General features: G+C 45.9%; 1 protein-coding gene across 1 annotated transcript in view; it reads left to right on the top strand.

Moving 5' to 3' along the window:
- The window catches only part of LOC144506992 (metastasis-associated protein MTA1-like), a 187,692-nt gene that overhangs the window by 95,157 nt on the left and 74,221 nt on the right, over positions 1-18,314 (top strand). Inside the window, exons 3-4 of the mRNA XM_078233501.1 lie at positions 13,606-13,732; positions 17,645-17,708. Of these exons, the coding sequence (XP_078089627.1) occupies positions 13,623-13,732; positions 17,645-17,708 (174 nt within the window). The 5' untranslated portion in view covers positions 13,606-13,622. The remainder of the gene's footprint in view (positions 1-13,605; positions 13,733-17,644; positions 17,709-18,314) is intronic.

Raw genomic sequence — 18,314 nt, 5'->3', positions numbered from 1 at the left:
ACTCTGGGCACTGTGTGTGAATCGGTATCTCTGGGCGCGGTGTGTAAAGCGGTAACTCTGGGCGCTGTGTGTAAATCGGTAACTCTGGGCACTGTGTAAATCGGTTACTCTGGGTACGGTGTGTGAATCGGTAACTCTGGACACTGTGTAAATCGGTAACTCTGGGCACTGTGTGTAAATCGGTATCTCTGGGCGCTGTGTGTAAGCCGGTAACTCTCGGCACTGTTTGAATCCGTAACTCTGGGCACTGTGTGTGAATCAGGAAGAACAAAGAACAATACAGCACAGGAACAGGCCCTTCGGCCCTCCAAGCCCGCGCCGCTCCCCGGTCCAGGATTGAATCCTGAATCCAGGATCCCCGCCCAATTTTCCAGCCTATCTACATTCTAATATCCTATCCACCGAGCTGTCCCTCACAGCTACGATGCTTTGTTCATCACAACCTATTAACTCACCCCCACCCCCCCATTCCAGACCATGTGATCTCCAGGGAGAGGCGAAAACCCAGAGTGAAAACCCCAGGGCCAATATGGGGGAAAAAAATCTGGGAAATTCCTCTCCGACCCCCTGAGGCGATCGAAACGAGCCCAGGAGATCACACTGGCCCTGATCAGAAAATGCTTCCCAACCCTATTCGTTTCCATTTCTGCTTTACGAACACCATCTGAATTCCCTGCCCCCGAGACAGGTTCCCAACTATCCGCAGTCTCGCTCTGTACTGGCACCAGCAAGATGATCATAGAATGAAGCCTTGAAACGAGAAACAAAGAACAATTAGCCCGCGCCGCTCCCTGGTCCAATCTAGACCACTCTTTTGTATCCCTCCATTCCCACTCCGTTCATATAGCTGTCTAGATAAGTCTTAAACGTTCCCAGTGTGTCCGCCTCCACCACCTTGCCCGGCAACATATTCCAGGCCCCCACGACCCTCTGTGTAAAATATGTCCTTCTGATATCTGTGTTAAACCTCCCCCCCCTTCACCTTGAACCTATGACCCCTCGTGAACGTCACCACCGACCCGGGTAAAAGCTTCCCACCGTTCACCCTATCTATGCCTTTCATAATTTTATACACCTCTATTAAGTCTCCCCTCATCCTCCGTCTTTCCAAGGAGAACAACCCCAGTTTCCCCAATCTCTCCTCAAAACCAAGCCCCTCCATACCAGGCAACATCCTGGTAAACCTCCTCTGTACTCTCTCCAAAGCCTCCACGTCCTTCTGGTAGTGTGGCAACCAGAACTTGGGGCCTTAATGCGCACGAGGAATTTGGATGTGGTTGCGGTGACAGAGACTTGGTTGAAAGAGGGACAGGACCTGTTCCTGTGCTGTATTGTTCTTTGTTCTTTGTTCGTCTGTCTTACCTGCTACGCTCCTTGCATTGAAGTATAAGCACTCCAGACCTCCAAACAAAGGAACTCTGGGTCCAGGGTGTAAATCGGTAACTCTGGGCACTGTGTGTAAAGCGGTAACTCTGGGCGCTGTGTGTAAATCGGTAACACTGGGCACTGTGTGTAAATCGGTATCTCTGGGCACTGTGTGTGAATCGGTAACTCTGGGCACTGTTTGTAAATCGGTATCTCTGGGCGCTGTGTGTAAATCAGTAACTCTGGGCACTGTGTGTAAATCGGTAACTCTGGGCACTGTTTGTAAATCGGTATCTCTGGGCGCTGTGTGTAAATCGGTAACTCTGGGCACTGTTTGTAAATCGGTATCTCTGGGCGCTGTTTGTAAATCGGTAACTCTGGGCACTGTGTGTAAATCGGTAACTCTGGGCACTGTGTGCAAATTGGTAACTCTGGGCACTGTGTGTAAATCAGTAACTCTGGGCACTGTGTAAATCCGTAACTCTGGGCGCTGTGTGTTAATCAGTAACTCTGGGCACTGTGTGTAAATCGGTAACTCTGGGCGCTGTGTATAAATCGGTAACTCTGGGCACTGTGTGTAAATCAGTCTCTCTGGGCGCTGTGTGTAAATCGGTAGCACTGTGCGCTGTGTGTAAATCGGTAACTCTGGATCATTAACTCTGGGCATTGTGTGTAAATCGGTAACTCTGGACGCTGTGAGTAAATCGGTAACTCTGGGCGCTGTGTGTAAATCAGTACCTCTGGGCGCTGTGTGAGATTCGGCCACTCTGGGCACTGTGTATAAATCGGTAACTCTGGGCGCTGTGTGTGAATCGGTAACTCTGGGCACTGTGTATAAATCGGTAACTCTAGGCTCTGTGTGAATCGGTAACTCTGGGCACTGTGTATAAATCGGTAACTCTGGGCACTGTGTGTAAATCGGTAACTCTGGGCACTGTGTGTGTATCGGTAACTCTGGGCGCTGTGTGTGAATCGGTAACTCTGGGCACTGTGTATAAATCGGTAACTCTGGGCACTGTGTGTAAATCGGTAACTCTGGGCACTGTGTGTGTATCGGTAACTCTGGGCGCTGTGTGTAAATCGGTAACTCTGGGCACTGTGTGCAAATTGGTAACTCTGGGCACTGTGTGTAAATCAGTAACTCTGGGCACTGTGTAAATCCGTAACTCTGGGCGCTGTGTGTTAATCAGTAACTCTGGGCACTGTGTGTAAATCGGTAACTCTGGGCGCTGTGTATAAATCGGTAACTCTGGGCACTGTGTGTAAATCAGTCTCTCTGGGCTCTGTGTGTAAATCGGTAGCACTGGGCGCTGTGTGTAAATCGGTAACTCTGGATCATTAACTCTGGGCATTGTGTGTAAATCGGTAACTCTGGACGCTGTGAGTAAATCGGTAACTCTGGGCGCTGTGTGTAAATCAGTACCTCTGGGCGCTGTGTGAGATTCGGCCACTCTGGGCACTGTGTATAAATCGGTAACTCTGGGCGCTGTGTGTAAATCGGTAGCACTGGGCGCTGTGTGTAAATCGGTAACTCTGGATCATTAACTCTGGGCATTGTGTGTAAATCGGTAACTCTGGACGCTGTGAGTAAATCGGTAACTCTGGGCGCTGTGTGTAAATCAGTACCTTTGGGCGCTGTGTGAGATTCGGCCACTCTGGGCACTGTGTATAAATCGGTAACTCTGGGCGCTGTGTGTGAATCGGTAACTCTGGGCACTGTGTATAAATCGGTAACTCTGGGCTCTGTGTGAATCGGTTACTCTGGGCACTGTGTATAAATCGGTAACTCTGGGCACTGTGTGTAAATCGGTAACTCTGGGCACTGTGTGTGTATCGGTAACTCTGGGCGCTGTGTGTGAATCGGTAACTCTGGGCACTGTGTATAAATCGGTAACTCTGGGCACTGTGTGTAAATCGGTTACTCTGGGCGCTATCTGTAAATGGGTAACTGTGGGCACTGTGTGTGAATCGTTAACTCTGGGCACTGTGTGTAAATCGGTAACTCTGGGCGCTGTGTGAGATTCGGCCACTCTGGGCACTGTGTATAAATCGGTAACTCTGGGCGCTGTGTGTAAATCAGTATCTCTGGGCGCTGTGTGAGATTCGGCCACTCTTGGCACTGTGTATAAATCGGTAACTCTGGGCGCTGTGTGTAAATCGGTAACTCTGGGCACTGTGTATAAATCGGTAACTCTGTGTACTGTGTGAGAATCGGTAACTCTGGGCGCTGTGTGTGAATCGGTAACTCTGGGCACTGTGTATAAATCGGTAACTCTGGGCACTGTGTGTAAATCGGTTACTCTGGGCGCTATCTGTAAATGGGTAACTCTGGGCACTGTGTGTGAATCGTTACCTCTGGGCACTGTGTGTAAATCGGTAACTCTGGGCACTGTGTGAATCAAAAACTCTGGGTGCCGTGTGTGAATTGGTAATTTGGGGACTGAGTGCAAATTGGTAACTCCGGGCACTGTGAATTGTATTAATTGTATCCAAACAATTGTGGTTCTCAAAGCTCTCCAGGGCTATTTCTTGATTTGTGCCTGGGTCTGTTCTCTGCTCATTGATAATTTATGTTGAAGATTAGTCATAAAGAGTTGGTGACTGGGTTGACAAATGTTTAAGATCATTAGCAAATCCCACCCCCCCACAATCCCAACAATCCTCCCCTATCTGCTTGGCTGGTGGCCCCAGCTACCTTGCTGTCACTACTGAGTTCCCTTTGTGTGCTCAGGCAGCAGCCACATTGATTGGGTTCACAGTTGAGTCTGCAGTCTTGGCAGTGGTCCAGGATTTCATGTAGAGCAGCTGTATAGGGATGAACAGGCCCAATTGATTTTTATAACATTTTCTGCCATTACCTGAAGCTGTACTATCTCTTCCCCCCCCCCCCCCACCCTATCATTCTTCTGTCCCTTGCTCTTGTCATTCATTGCTATTGTTTCTGGTCATTTCCCTGTAGAAAGTCTTCCCCTTAAAAACACCATTTATTAAAAACAGCTGTTTGAATGCCCATAGTTGTTTGAGGTTTCAGAAATGACAGATGGAGTTTGTTGGCACTCCTAATAGGATGACAAGGCATCTGGACGTTGCATCCAGCTTTGCACTCGAGCTTAGTAATTAATGAAAATTTCATGTGATAGATACGGTAAGTGAAGCATGGGCGGGGGGTGTGTGATAGGGTTGGAGGGAAGTTTGGGGAGGGACTTGAGAACTTACTCAAACAGGGAGTTCCCCATACAGTCTGCCCAACCACGATGACTGGACTACCCACATGACAGGCCAGGAATATGAAGGAGGCAGTTCTCCCCTGAGAGCTCAGTGGGTTTATCAAAGAAAAGTACTTGCACTTATACAGTGCCCTGCACAAACCTGGGTCATCCCAAAGTGCCTTACAGCTAATAAAGTACTTTGGAATTGTAGTCGCTGTTGTAATGTCGGAAATGTGGGAGCCAATTTGCACAAGCAAGCTCCCACAGACAGCAATGAGAAAATGATTGGGATAAGATCTGTTTCTGTAAATTGACTAAGAGATTAATGTTGACTTCTTCAACTTTTATGTTCAACTGAGAGGGCAAGCAGGTTAAACAACTCATTTGCTTGGCACCTCTGACAGTGCAGCACTCCCACAGTAATGTGCTGAGTATCAGTCTAATTTTGTGCTCAGCTCTCTGGAACCTGAATCCAGGACCTTCCGACTCCTAGAAAACAGCAGCTAAATACAGCATGGGATAATTCTCAGGTCCAATCTCTACTCTGAACTGACTTAGCTCATATCAACCAGAGCATATGAAACATGTAAGATCCTGCGGGGTCTTGACGGGGTGGACGTGGAGAGGATATTTCCTCTTGTGAGAGATTCTAGAACAAGTGGTCACTGTTTAAAAATACGGAGTCGCCCGTTTAAGACAGAGATGAGGAAAAACCTTTTCTCTCAGAGGGATGTGAGTCCTTGGAACTCCCTTCCTCAAAAGGAGCTGGTGGCAGAGTCTTTGAACATTTTTAAGGCAGAGCCAAATAGATTCTTGATAAGCAAGAGGGTGAAAGGTTTTTGGGGGTGGGCAGGTATGTTAAATGGAGGTTAAAATCAAATCAGTCATGCTCTTATTAAATGATGGAACAGGCCTGAGGGGCCCAGTGGCCGACGCCCTACTCCTGCTCCTAGTTTGTATGTTTTTATTGATGGAATCGCATCTGCCCTCTCCTTCCATACCACACCAAAGTATCAGCTGGAATCTGTGCTCAAGCATCTGGAGTGGGACATGAAACTATCCTGACTCAACAGCAACAACACTTGTATTTGTGTAGTACATAATAAAATGTTCCAAGGCTGTACCATTATAGAATGACATTTGACACCAAGCTGTAGAAAGAGGTGTTAAGGCACATGGCTAAAAGCTTAGTCAAAAGAGTTTTATGGAGTGTTGTTGTGGGAAAAGTACCACAGGGTCAGGCTTGAAGGTTTCAAGAATCCAGTTTTATTTTAACGAAGCTTTGTGGAGAAAAGGCACTAACAAGCAGCAAGCCTTCTCTCAATGAGATAATAGGAGCAGACCATCTTAATACCCTTTACACAATAGATGGACCGGACATCTAGCCATTATCACATCGTTGTAATCAAATAGGTGATCGATCGTTAACACATCGTTATAGACAAATACAGACAGATACAGACATGAACATGTTAACATCGCATTGTCTTATGAATGGATACATTTCATACGTCAGTGGCTATCAATGGTTTTTAGTTTCGGCCTATTCATATAGTAATTTACAGTAATTGGTTTTCCTGCAGTTATGTATTCCCGATCCCACCTGTAGCTAATCTCATTATCTACTCCTATTGTCGTTATCCTTAAGCCCTGGCTGGCTTCCTGTAGGATTTGATTCCTGCATGTTTAACTTTGAATAGCTGTCTGTCCTTTATGTTTTAATCTCAGGTGGCTGTCTGTACTGAAAGTCAGTGCCCGTTTAATGTCTCTTTCCCAGGTGACTGTTTGTGTGCCAGGCAACCATCTTATGTGTACCCATCTGTATATTTTTCCCACTTCAGTGTCTTCAACAAGGAAAGGGAAGTGAGGTGGTGAGATTTAAGAAAGAATTCTGGAGCTTCGGGCCTCAGCCACCAATGGGCAGGTCTGTTAAAAGCAGCGATGCTCAGGTGGCCAGAATTAGATGAGTGCCGATATTGCAGGATGCTGGAACTGGAGGGGATTACAAAGATAGGGAAGGGCCAGCCATGAAGAAATTTGAAAACAATTATGAGAATTTTAACATCGAGTATGGAGCCATTCAAGGTTAGTAAGCATCGAAGTGAACGGTGAGTAGGACTAAGTGGGGGTTAGGACACAGACAACAGAGTTTTAGATGACCTCAAGTTTACAGAGAGTAGAACGTATGAGGCTGGCCAGGAATGCATTGCAATAATTAAGTTGAGAGGTAACAAATGTAAGGATGAGTATATCAGCAGCAGATCATAGAATCATAGAAACCCTACAGTGCAGAAGGAGGCCATTCGGCCCATCGAGTCTGCACTGACAACAATCCCACCTAGGCCCTAACCCCATAACCCCACATATTTACCCCACAAATCCCTCTAATCTACACATTCTGGGACACTAAGAGGCAATTTCGCATGGTCAATACACCTGACCTGCATATCTTCGGACTGTGAAAAGAAACCAGAGCACCCGGAGGAAACCCACACAGACACAGGTAGAACGTGCAAACTCCACAGACAATGATCCAAGCTGGGAATCAAACCCAGGTCTCTGGAGCTGTGAGGCAGCAGTGCTAACCACTGTGTCACCATGCCACCTGACGAGCTGGGGCAGAGGTGAAATAGGGCTACTTTCAAGAGTTGGCAAATAGTAGCATGTATGTGTGATGAGAAGCTCATCTTTGGATTTAATATGATGCCAGGGTTACAGTCTGGTTCAGCCTCAGACAGTTGCTAGTGTTATATACCCTGCTGATGTTCAATGTGAGGACATCCCAAATCCCAGATGGGAAATTTGGAGCGCCAGTTCTTAACTATTTTGTTTTTGCAATTTGGAAAAGAAAATGAGAAAAGAGATGAAACCCAGCAAGAAAAAAGGGATCAGTTGTCTTGTAAATCATTCCAGTAACAAAACACTTATTAAACTTTAAAACACAAGAAAGGCAGCAGTAAAGAACAACATTTACAATTAACTACAATAATGGTTACTCAGACAGTATACTTGGAGTACTTTCCCAAACCAAATCTATCTGTTTTCCCAAACCCCGAGAGTACACCTTTCCAAAACAACAAGGGTCAAGCAGCAGGAGGCTATTCTCTGGTTACAATTGAATAAGAACTGAACCAGATGGGAGTTGTCAAACGCAGCTGGGCTACAGTGGAGAGCTGTTGGGGGGAGGATGGTGTGGTCAACAAAGTCAAAGGCTCGAGACAGGTCGAAAAGGATGAGGAAAGATAATTTACCACTATCACAAGTCATATGGGACTTAGTAAGAGCCATGGCGGAAACCTGATTTGAGGGATTCAGACATGCAGTTCCAGGAAAGACTGACATGGATTCGGGAGGTGATAATATGTTCAAGAACTTGGGAGAAGAAAGAAAGGGTTGAAGATGGGGCATTCGTTTACAAAGACTGAAAGATCAAGGTTTTTTTGAGGACGGCGCAATCACGGCAGATTTAAAGGGGAGGGAACACTACCTGATGAGAGAATGTGGGTAATATTAATATCTACCAAGGAGCTTGGAGGGGAATTTGGTTGATCAGTAGTTTAATGGAAATCGAGATGAGGGAAAAGCTGATGAGTCTCAAGGACAAGATGGGCTCAGAAAAGGCATGAGGAGAGTTAGGTGAGAAATTATGGGTGGAATTTTCCCATCCCACCCACCATGGGAATCGTAGCACGGGACAGGACCGTGCAAAGGCCCGTTGATCTCGGGCAGGATTTTCTGGTCTCGGGGCGAGCACGGTCAGAAAATCCCGCCCTGTGTTTTTCTTTTTAAAATATGGAAAGGCATTGCATTATCTGGACACTTGGATGCTGACCCCCTTTATTTAAAGCAGGGTCACAAGTTCACCTTTGGACTGGGAACAAGCCTGCCTTTTTCCAAGACATCACCTGACCAGCATGTTGCTTGAGGAGGAATGAGCTGTTTGCTTGTTTTGAATTGCAATCACTTTAATTGATGGGGAAAAGCTGACAAAGGCCAATGGTTTACTGAGAATCACAGCACAGAGACAAGCTTTAAGAAATCAGTGTGTGGGGAATAAGCTGAGGAGGGCTGCCCTAACTCACTCACTCCCTGCCTTGCCTGAAATTCAGTATGTGGTTATCAACCTACGGCCAAAGACTGAATATAACTTGTCTGCATTTGAAAACCTGAAAAGTTGAGAAGAATTGATCCAAAAGAGGATTTTCACTGTGGCTTCATTGCGGTGTTAATGTAAACCTACTTGTGACAAATCAATAAACTTTAACTTTACTCTATATTCACCTCCACACCAAAGCTCCGTTGGTGAGAACCTCCAGACATCTACCGTATCCAGTCTGCCTTCGCACGAGGGAACCTCGGAACAACTTCACCCTCTATGTTGTAAAGCCTAGAGACCCTATCTGTTTGTCCTGTGTGCCTGTGTCTTTAAAAAGGCATTCGCCCCAAGACCAGAAAATCCTGCCCGAGATCAACGGAACTTTGCATGGTCCTGTCCCGCCTGCTACGATTCCCGTAGTGGGCAGGGTGGGAAAATTCCACCCATAATTTCTCACCTAACTCTCCTCAAAAAATCAAATAGTTGTGCTTCCAGAGTACAATTGTGTGTTAACCAGTTCTTGCAACTTCTTTTGAAAAAGAAGTTTTGTTTCATAATAAATCAATCATTCCGAGTTTATTGAAAGTAGCCTGGCTGAAGTCTCTTTTATTCTGGGTCTAACAGCAGCAAAGGAAAATAATTGGCCAGTTTGATGAGTGGATTAAACTTTTAAACTCACGGTGTGATCTGTGGAGGGAGGAGCAGTGGGGCTAGAGCACTGCCCACTTCCCCCATCCTGGTCGTCAGACTAGCCACATGTCCTTTCTCGGATATGTGGCAAGAGGAACCTTGGAAGAAGTTTGACCCAGCGGGCTCGTGGGATGGGAGGGAACAGGAAGAGGCAGCTGATTGGATGGTTTCAATCTTAGTGACAAAAGAAGTCCATGAACTCCTCACACTGGTTAAAGTTGAGGGGGGTGAGGAGAGGGGTTTAAGAAGCAGTTTTCAATAGACAAAAGCAGACGACAGTCATCTTAGCATTCAAGGATGATCGAAAATAGCGAACATTTTTAGCAGATGGGAGCTAGATCCGAGTGTTTCATGTGGTCCAATCAAATGTGAAGGTGAGCGGCTAAACTAGTTGTCCACCATGTCCATTCAAGTCTGTGTCCCTTGGACTTATGGAAGTGGTGATGAAAGGTTGTACCTGGAGAGGTGGCCAGGGTAAAGGAGTGAAATAGTTCCAATGGGGCTGAGAGCATTCAAGGGTTTACTGAAGCAGGTTGGTAGCTACAGAAATATCATGGGGAATATAGAAGGTCAATGGTTAGATAATTGGTATTGTGAAAGACCAGCTTTGAGTGAATTTTCCTTGGGTGGATATAAAAGTGAAGTTGGTAAGGAGAAGGGGGCTGTGGGTAGAGAGTGATGATGTGGAGATGCCGGCGTTGGACTGGGGTAAACACAGTAATTCCCACTCACCTGAAGAAGGAGCTTAAGGCTCCGAAAGCTTGTGGCTTTTGCTACCAAATAAACCTGTTGGACTTTAACCTGGTGTTGTTAAACTTCTTACGGTAGAGAGTGATCCAGGAAGTGATCCGAAGGGGGAAGCATGGGGCACAGTGGTTAGCACTGCTGCCTCACAGCTCCAGGGACCCAGGTTCGATTCCAGCCTCGGGTGATTGTGTGGAGTTTGCACGTTCTTCCTGTGCCTGCGTGGGTTTCTTTCAAGTGCTCCGGTTTCCTCCCACAGTCCAAAGATGTGCAGGTTAACTGGTTTGGCCATGCTAAATTGCCCCTTAGTGTCAGAGAGATTGGCAGGGTAAATACATGAGGTTACAGGGATAGGGCTCAGGTGGAATTGTTGTCAGTACAGACTCGACGGGCCAAATGGCCTTCTGCACGGTAGGGATTCTATGATTACAAGTGGTCGTACCCATGATTAATGTGAGACATGTGAGATGGCAAGGTCAAGAGGGTGGCCTGTAGATTACTGGTGAGAGAGCTACCTATTGAGCCACGCTGACACTAATCATATAAGCTATGTGGCTGTACAGCAACCAAGGAGTTCCCATGTTACATGGTGGCACAGTGGCTAGCACTGTTGCCTCACAGTGCCAGGGACCCGGGTTCGATTCCCGGCTTGGGTCACTGTCTTTGCAGAATCTACAAGTTCTCCCTGTGTCTGCATGGGTTTCCTCCGGGTACTCTGGTTTTCTCCCACAGTCCAAAAGACATGCTGATTAGGTGCATCGGCCATGCTAAATTTTCCCGCAGTGTACCCAAACAGGTGCTGGAGTGTGGCGACTGGGGGATTTTCATAGTAACTTCACTGCAGTGCTAATGAAAGCCTACTTGTGACAGTAATAAATAAACTTTAAAAACTTTATATTGGCTGCCCTTTAAATTTCATCATGTGACCATGCAAAAAAAAGGAGTGTTGCATTCAAATTGCCTGTGCACTCAGAAAATGTTCAAGGGAAGACAAATTTGAGGGAATGTTGACTGGTGCCTTTGTTCTTTTTGTGTTATTTATTAGAACATAGAACATTACAGCGCAGTACAGGCCCTTCGGCCCTCGATGTTGCGCCGACCAGTGAAACCAATCTAAAGCCCATCTAACCTACACTATTCCAATATCATCCATATGTTTATCCAATGACCATTTAAATGCCCTTAATGTTGGCGAGTCCACTACTGCTGCAGGCAGGGCATTCCACGCCCTTACTACTCTCTGAGTGAAGAACCTACTTACCAGGTTTGTCCCTACTCCCCTTCTTGAACAAGGGGACAACATTTGCTATCCTCCAGTCTTCTGGCACTATTCCTGTAGACAATGACGACATAAAGATCAAAGCCAAAGACATCTGTCCTATATCTATCACCCCTCAATTTTAAAGCTATGTCCTCTCGTGCTAGCTATCACCATCTGAGGAAAAAGGCTCTCACTATCCCCCTATCTAATCCTCTGATCATCTTGTATGCCTCTATTAAGTCACCTCTTAACCTTCTTCTCTCTAACGAAAACAACCTCAAGTCCCTCAGCCTTTCCTCATAAGACCTTCCCACCATACCAGGCAACATCCTAGTAAATCTCCTCTGCACTCTTTCCAATGCTTCCACATCCTTCCTATAATGCGGTGACCAGAACTGTACGCAATACTCCAAGTGCGGCCGCACCAGAGTTTTGTCCAGCTGCAACATGACCTCCTGGCTCCGAAACTCAATCCCTCTACCAATAAAAGCTAACACTCCGTACGCCTTCTTAACAACCCTATCAACCTGGGTGCCAACTTTCAGGGATCTATGCACATGGACACCGAGATCTCTCTGTTCATCCACACTACCAAGTATCTTACCATTAGCCCAGTACTCTGTAATCCTGTTACTCCTTCTAAAGTGAATCACCTCACACTTTTCCACATTGAACTCCATTTGCCACCTCTCAGCCCAGCACTGCAGCTTATCTGTGTCCCTCTGTAACCTGCAACAATCTTCCGCACTGTCCACAACTCCACCGACTTTAGTGTCATCCGCAAATTTACTAACCCATCCTTCTACGCCCTCATCCAGGTCATTTATAAAAATGACAAACAGCAGTGGCCCCAAAACAGATCCTTGCGGTACACCACTAGTAACTGAACTCCAGGATGAACATTTCCTATCAACCACCACCCTCTGTCTTCTTACAGCTAGCCAATTCCTGATCCAAACCGCTAAATCACCCTCAATCCCAAACCTCCGTATCTTCTGAAATAGCTTACCGTGGGGAACCTTATCAAACGCTTTACTGAAATCCATAAACACCACATCAACTGCTTTACCCTTATCCACCTCTTTGGTCACCTTCTCAAAGAACTCAATAAGGTTTGTGAGGCACGACCTATCCTTCACAAAACCGTGCTGACTATCCCTAATCAAATTATTCCTTTCTAGGTGATTATAAATCCTATCTCTTATAATCCTTTCCAAAACTTTGCCCACAACAGAAGTAAGGCTCACTGGTCTATAATTACCAGGTTTGTCCCTACTCCCCTTCTTGAACAAGGGGTCAACATTTGCTATCCTCCAGTCTTCTGGCACTATTCCTGTAGACAATGACGACATAAAGATCAAAGCCAAAGGCTCTGCAATCTCTACCCTAGCCTCCCAGAGAATCCTGGGATAAATCCCATCCGGCCCAGGGGTCTTATCTATTTTCACACTTTCCAGAATTGCTAACACCTTCTCCTTATTAACCTCAATCCCATCTAGTCCAATAGCCTGTATCTCAGTATTCTCCTCGACAACATTGTCTTTTTCCTGCGTAAATACTGACGAAAAATATTCATTTAGTGCCTCTCCTATCTCTTCAGGCTCCACGCACAACTTCCCACTACTGTTCTTGACTGGCCCTAATCTTACCCTCGTCATTCTTTTATTCCTGACATACTTATAGAAAGCTTTAGTGTTTTCCCTGATCCTACCTGCCAAAGACTTCTCATGTCCCCTCCTAGCTCTTCTTAACACTCTCTTTAGGTCCTTCCTGGCTAACTTGTAACTCTCAAGCGCCCTAACTGAGCCTTCACGTCTCATCTTTACATAAGTCTCCTTCTTCCTCTTCACAAGAGATTCAACTTCTTTAGTAAACCACGGTTCCCTCACTCGACCACTTCCTCCTTGCCTGACAGGTACATACTTATCAAGGACACCTAGTAGCTATTCCTTGAACAAGCTCCACATTTCAATTGTGCCCATCCCCTGCAGTTTCCTTCCCCAACCTATGTATCCTAAATCTCGCCTAATCGCATCATAATTTCCTTTCCCCCAGCGATAACTCTTGCCCTTTGGTATATGCTTATTCCTTTCCATCGCTAAAGTAAACGTAACCGAATTGTGGTCACTATCACCAAAGTGCTCTTATTGGATAAGTACGGACTGATATGTGTAATTGCAGTAATATTTGGTAGGGTGGGAGATGATTGCTCTGACCCAACATCTTTGATCTTTGTGCAGGGGAAGTGGAAGAAGAGATGGAGAACACAGAACTACAGGAGCTATCGGAGAATGAGCGGCACCAGCTGAAACACCGAGAGCTCTTCCTATCACGACAGCTAGAATCTTTACCAGCAACCCACATCAGGTAACCATGGGGCAGGCAGGGGCTCATCAGTGGCTGCCCGCTTAACCCTGGGGAACATTGTGATGCTCAGTCATTGGATATTCACTCCCAATTGGACCTAATTGTCCTCAGTCAAGCTCTGTCAATGATTTCTTTCCCTTCATGTTGGAGAGGTGGCAGTAGCATTTGCTTTCATATAGTGCCTTGAACACAATGAAGTGTCTAAAGATGCTTCACAGGTGCGTAATCAAAATTCAACCCAACCCTCTTGAGAAGAAATTACAATAGGTGACCGAAAACGTGGTCAAACAGTTTGGTTTTATGGAAGGAAGAGAGAGATGCAGAAAGGTGTAGGCAACAAATTATGGAGTTTGAAATCCAAACGACTAAATGCATGGCTACTAGTGGTGGAATGATGAAGAAGTCCGCTGCCCGCAAGTTCAGAATTGGGGGAGTGCAGTGATCTTGGATGGTTCTAAGACTGGAGGGATTGGGAGGGGCAAGGCCGTGAAGAGATTTGAAAAAAAAGAGAACTTTGAAACCGAGGTGCTACCAATCCGGGGACCAAAGTAGATCAGCATAAAGGTTAAGAGTGAACGGGTCTTGGTGCAAGAAAGAATATGGGTCAGAGGGCATGGCTTAGATCTCTGGAATAGACTTGGATTCACGAGTTTCTAATTCAGAGGCATGGGTGCTACCACTGAGCACGGCTGATACCCTGACAGATTTTCTTATCTGATGATTTCACTGGAGAGGTGTGTAATTCGATCTGGGAACTTGTGTTTGAATTCATTCAAAGCACGGCTGACTCATATCCTTGCTTGCACCAAGACCTGTTCACTCTTAACCCTTATGCTGATCTACTTTGGTTCCCGGATTGGTAGCACCTCAGTTTCATATCAATTCCACCACGCTGTACTTTCCAATGAGAAGCCACAATCAAAGGTATGTACAGGTTGAAGATTCAGTGCTACAATGTTAGAGCCTTGACATTAACCCTCACCTGGTTCCAGTTGAGTTTTAGGTAACAAAAGGGTGGCTGAGGGATTGAGAACCAGGGGACACTGAGATAAAAACCAGTGGCAACATAAGGAAAACCTTTTGCACAGTGAGTGTTTAGGATCTGGAATTCACCGCTAGAGAGTCTGGTGGAGGCAGATTCAAATTTGGCTTTCAAGCTGGAACTGGATAAGGCATCTGAAGAAAGAAAAATTGCAAGGAAGGGGTGAGGGAGCAGGACTAGCTGAGTTACTCTTGCAGAGAACTAGCAAGAACACAAGGGGCCAAATGGCCTTCTATGCTGTAAATCTTCTGAGTCCATTCCTAGGTTCCCTCAACATAAAGAAAAAATAGTCCAGGTGCTGGAAATCTAGCATTATAAAAGCAGAAAATGCTGGAAATACTCAGCAGGTCAGACAGTATCTCTAGAAAGAGAAACCTAACATTTCAGGTTGTCATTTTTTATCAGACCGGAAGAAGTTAGAGTTGTAGCAGATTTTAAGTGACTCGAGACGGGGAAGGTAAGAACATAAGAGTAGGCCATCTGGTCCCTTGAGCCTGCTCCGTCATTCAATAAGATCATGGCTGATCTTTTCGTGGACAATTCTGCTGCTGTTTTCCCACAGCACCTTGATCTGTTTTAAACCTAACCCTTGTAGCACGGTGGTAGTTCCATCGAACACGATGGAGGGTATCCTTAATGTGAAGATGGCACTTGATTTCCAAAAGGACTATGCGGTGGTCATTCATATCAATACTGTCGTGGACTGATGCATCTGGAACAGGTAGATTGGTGAGAATGAGGTCAAGTAGGTTTTTCCTCTCTTGTTGATTCCCTCACCACCTGCTGCAGACTCAGTCCAGCAGTTATGTCCTTTAGGACTCGGCCAGTTCGGGGATGAACATTGAGGTTCCTCATCCAGAGCACATTCTGTGCCCTTGTCACCCTCTAAATGGTGTTCAACATTGAGGAATACTGAATCATCAGCTGAGGAGGGATGGTAGGCGGTAATGAGCAGGAGGTTTCCTTGCCCACTGTATACCACTGTGCCACTGCCACCTCTGGTGATGTTGGTCTCTGGGACATTATCTGTAGCGTATGACTCCATGAGCATGGCTCTGTCAGGTTGTTTGCTTGACTCTTCTTTGGGACAGTTCTCCCAATTTGGCACAAGCCATGTTAGTAAGGAAAATTTTTCAAGGTCAACATGACTGAATGTGTTGTTATCATTTTCGGTTACTAGGTTGATGTCGGGTGATCCTTCTGGTTTCATTTTTTGTAGACTTTATAATGTTTTGATACTCCTGAGAAGGCCATTTAGGGGTCAACCACACTGCTGCGTAGGCCAGACCTGATCAGGACAGCATACATTTTCCCTAATGGATATTTGTCACCCAGATGGGTTTTTCTGACAATTCATAAAAGTTTCTATTACCAAGACCAGTTTCTTTTTAATTCCAGATTTATTAATTGAATTTTAAATCCCACCAGCTGCCCTGGTAGGATTGCAGCCGTGTATCCAGGGCAATTGCCTGAGGGTCTGGATTGTTAGTCTAGTGACATTACCACTATGCCACTGCTTTCCCCAGTGAGTTACCTTGGTGGGTTGTGGGGCTGAATGAGATTACCGAGATAGGGAAGGGTGAGGCCATGGAGGATTTGAAAACAGGAATGAGAACTTTAAGATCAAGGCGTTGCTTGGTCGGGAGCCAGTGTAGGTCAGTGAGGGGTGATGGGAGGATTAGATTTGGTGCGAATTAGGAAACAGGCAGCATGGTTTTGGATGACTTGAAGTTTATGGATGGCAGAATGTGGGAAAATAGCCAGGTGTGTGTTGAAATACTCAAGTCTAGAGATGAAAAAAGACATGAATGAGGGCTTCAGCAGTGGATGAGCTGGGGCAGGGGTGAAGTCAGGCAATGTTACAGAAGTGGAAGTGGGTGGTCTTAGTAATGGGGCAAATATTTGATCTGAAACTACTCTCATTAGGACAGTGTAGCAAGTTGAGGCCCTCACTATGGTCATGCCAAACACCACCATCCCCCGATTCCTCCTTGGAGTGATGCAGCGCAGATGGAGTCCATCTGATCATTGTGTCTCCGGCAGCTCCTTGAAATACCTGCCTAACTCCCAGCACCTTGCTCTCTCCCCGCAGCCAGTTCTGTGCTTTTCTTCCCATTCCTTGCCCTGAAGAGTAATCCCTATTACACAGCATTCCCTCTCGCGAATGTAATTTTAAGCTCATGAAAGCGCTTATTGTGCTTTTATCAGAATAATTAAAATTTTCCAGAACTTACAGCCAGGTCATGGCCACAGTAATTATTCTTTGCTGAATGGCATCCAGCAACTCCCTGCTCCAATGCTCCTGAACTACACCCTCATCATTCTGGTGCTGTCATACCTCGGTACTGCCACTGCCCCAATATATCATAAAAGGCAAGGACTGAATCTGATTGCAAAAACATGCATTTATATATCATACTTCAAGACATAAGGAAGACCAGAAGAGCTTTATTGCTAATGAAATACAATAGTTAGGGTTGAATGTAAGAATTGGGGTAGCCAATTTGTACATTTCAATTTCCCACAGCAATGTGATAATCACAAGATGGTGGTTATGATGTTGGTTGATAGGCCAGACACCAGCAGAACTCCCCTTGCTCTAATCTGAAATAGTGCTTTGTGATCTTTTATGCCCTCTTTAGAGGGCAGGTTGAGCTTGTTTCGATAGATCTGAAAGATGGCAGCTCCAGCAAGTTAGGGCCTCCGCTGTAGTGTACAGGAGTGTCAGCGTAGATCATGTTCAAGTCTGTGGAGTGGGTCCTGAACTCTCAAAGGTACAACTAAGGCAGTGGAGCAGAGGGAGTTGACATCTGTCTCCTTAGAAAAGCCAGGTGGAATCCTTATTTGACAGCCTTTTGCTTCTCTTGCAGGGGTAAGTGCAGCGTTACACTGCTAAATGAAACAGAGTTGCTTTTATCCTATCTGGAACGTGAGGTAAGCACTCATTTTCTGCAAGTATTTGTGTTTATTAGGTTATTTCTTCTTGCTAATCTTCCACCACAAATCAGGCGTATGTGCGTGTGTGTGCACCCCTCGCTGGACCCTGGTACTAGGACTCCCATAACAGTCAGTCTGCTGTGCCTGCAGCCCACAGAAACAGTAAGCTGGCATGGCTGATGACTGAGGCTGGATTTTGTTGCCCCTAGTGATTAGAACAGGTCAGTGTGACCAGAGTCAGGGCAGAGCATGCTGCTGTTCTTCACTGGCAGCTGGGAAGAGAGAGATTTCAGTGAACTAATCTGACCCTGCCTGTAAAGCTCAGGTTAAGAGTGATCCACCCTAAGGAAAAAATGTTTCAAGGATATCCAAAGGCTTTTCTTTTTTAATTCAACAAAGTGTCTCAGGATACACGCTGGAGATTAAAGGGCAATGTGCAGGCTCTGTGGAGAAAAATACATGATGTGGAGATGCCGGCGTTGGACTGGGGTAAACACAGTAAGAAGTTTAACAACACCAGGTTAAAGTCCAACAGGTTTATTTGGTAGCAAAAGCCACACAAGCTTTCGAGGCTCTAAGCCCCTTCTTCCAGACTGGATTAGT

The sequence above is a fragment of the Mustelus asterias genome, chromosome 18 (genome assembly GCF_964213995.1).
Source record: "Mustelus asterias chromosome 18, sMusAst1.hap1.1, whole genome shotgun sequence".
NCBI classification, from domain to species: domain Eukaryota; kingdom Metazoa; phylum Chordata; class Chondrichthyes; order Carcharhiniformes; family Triakidae; genus Mustelus; species Mustelus asterias.
Note: the sequence above shows the minus strand (reverse complement) of the source record. Positions and strands in the feature narration are given on the sequence as shown.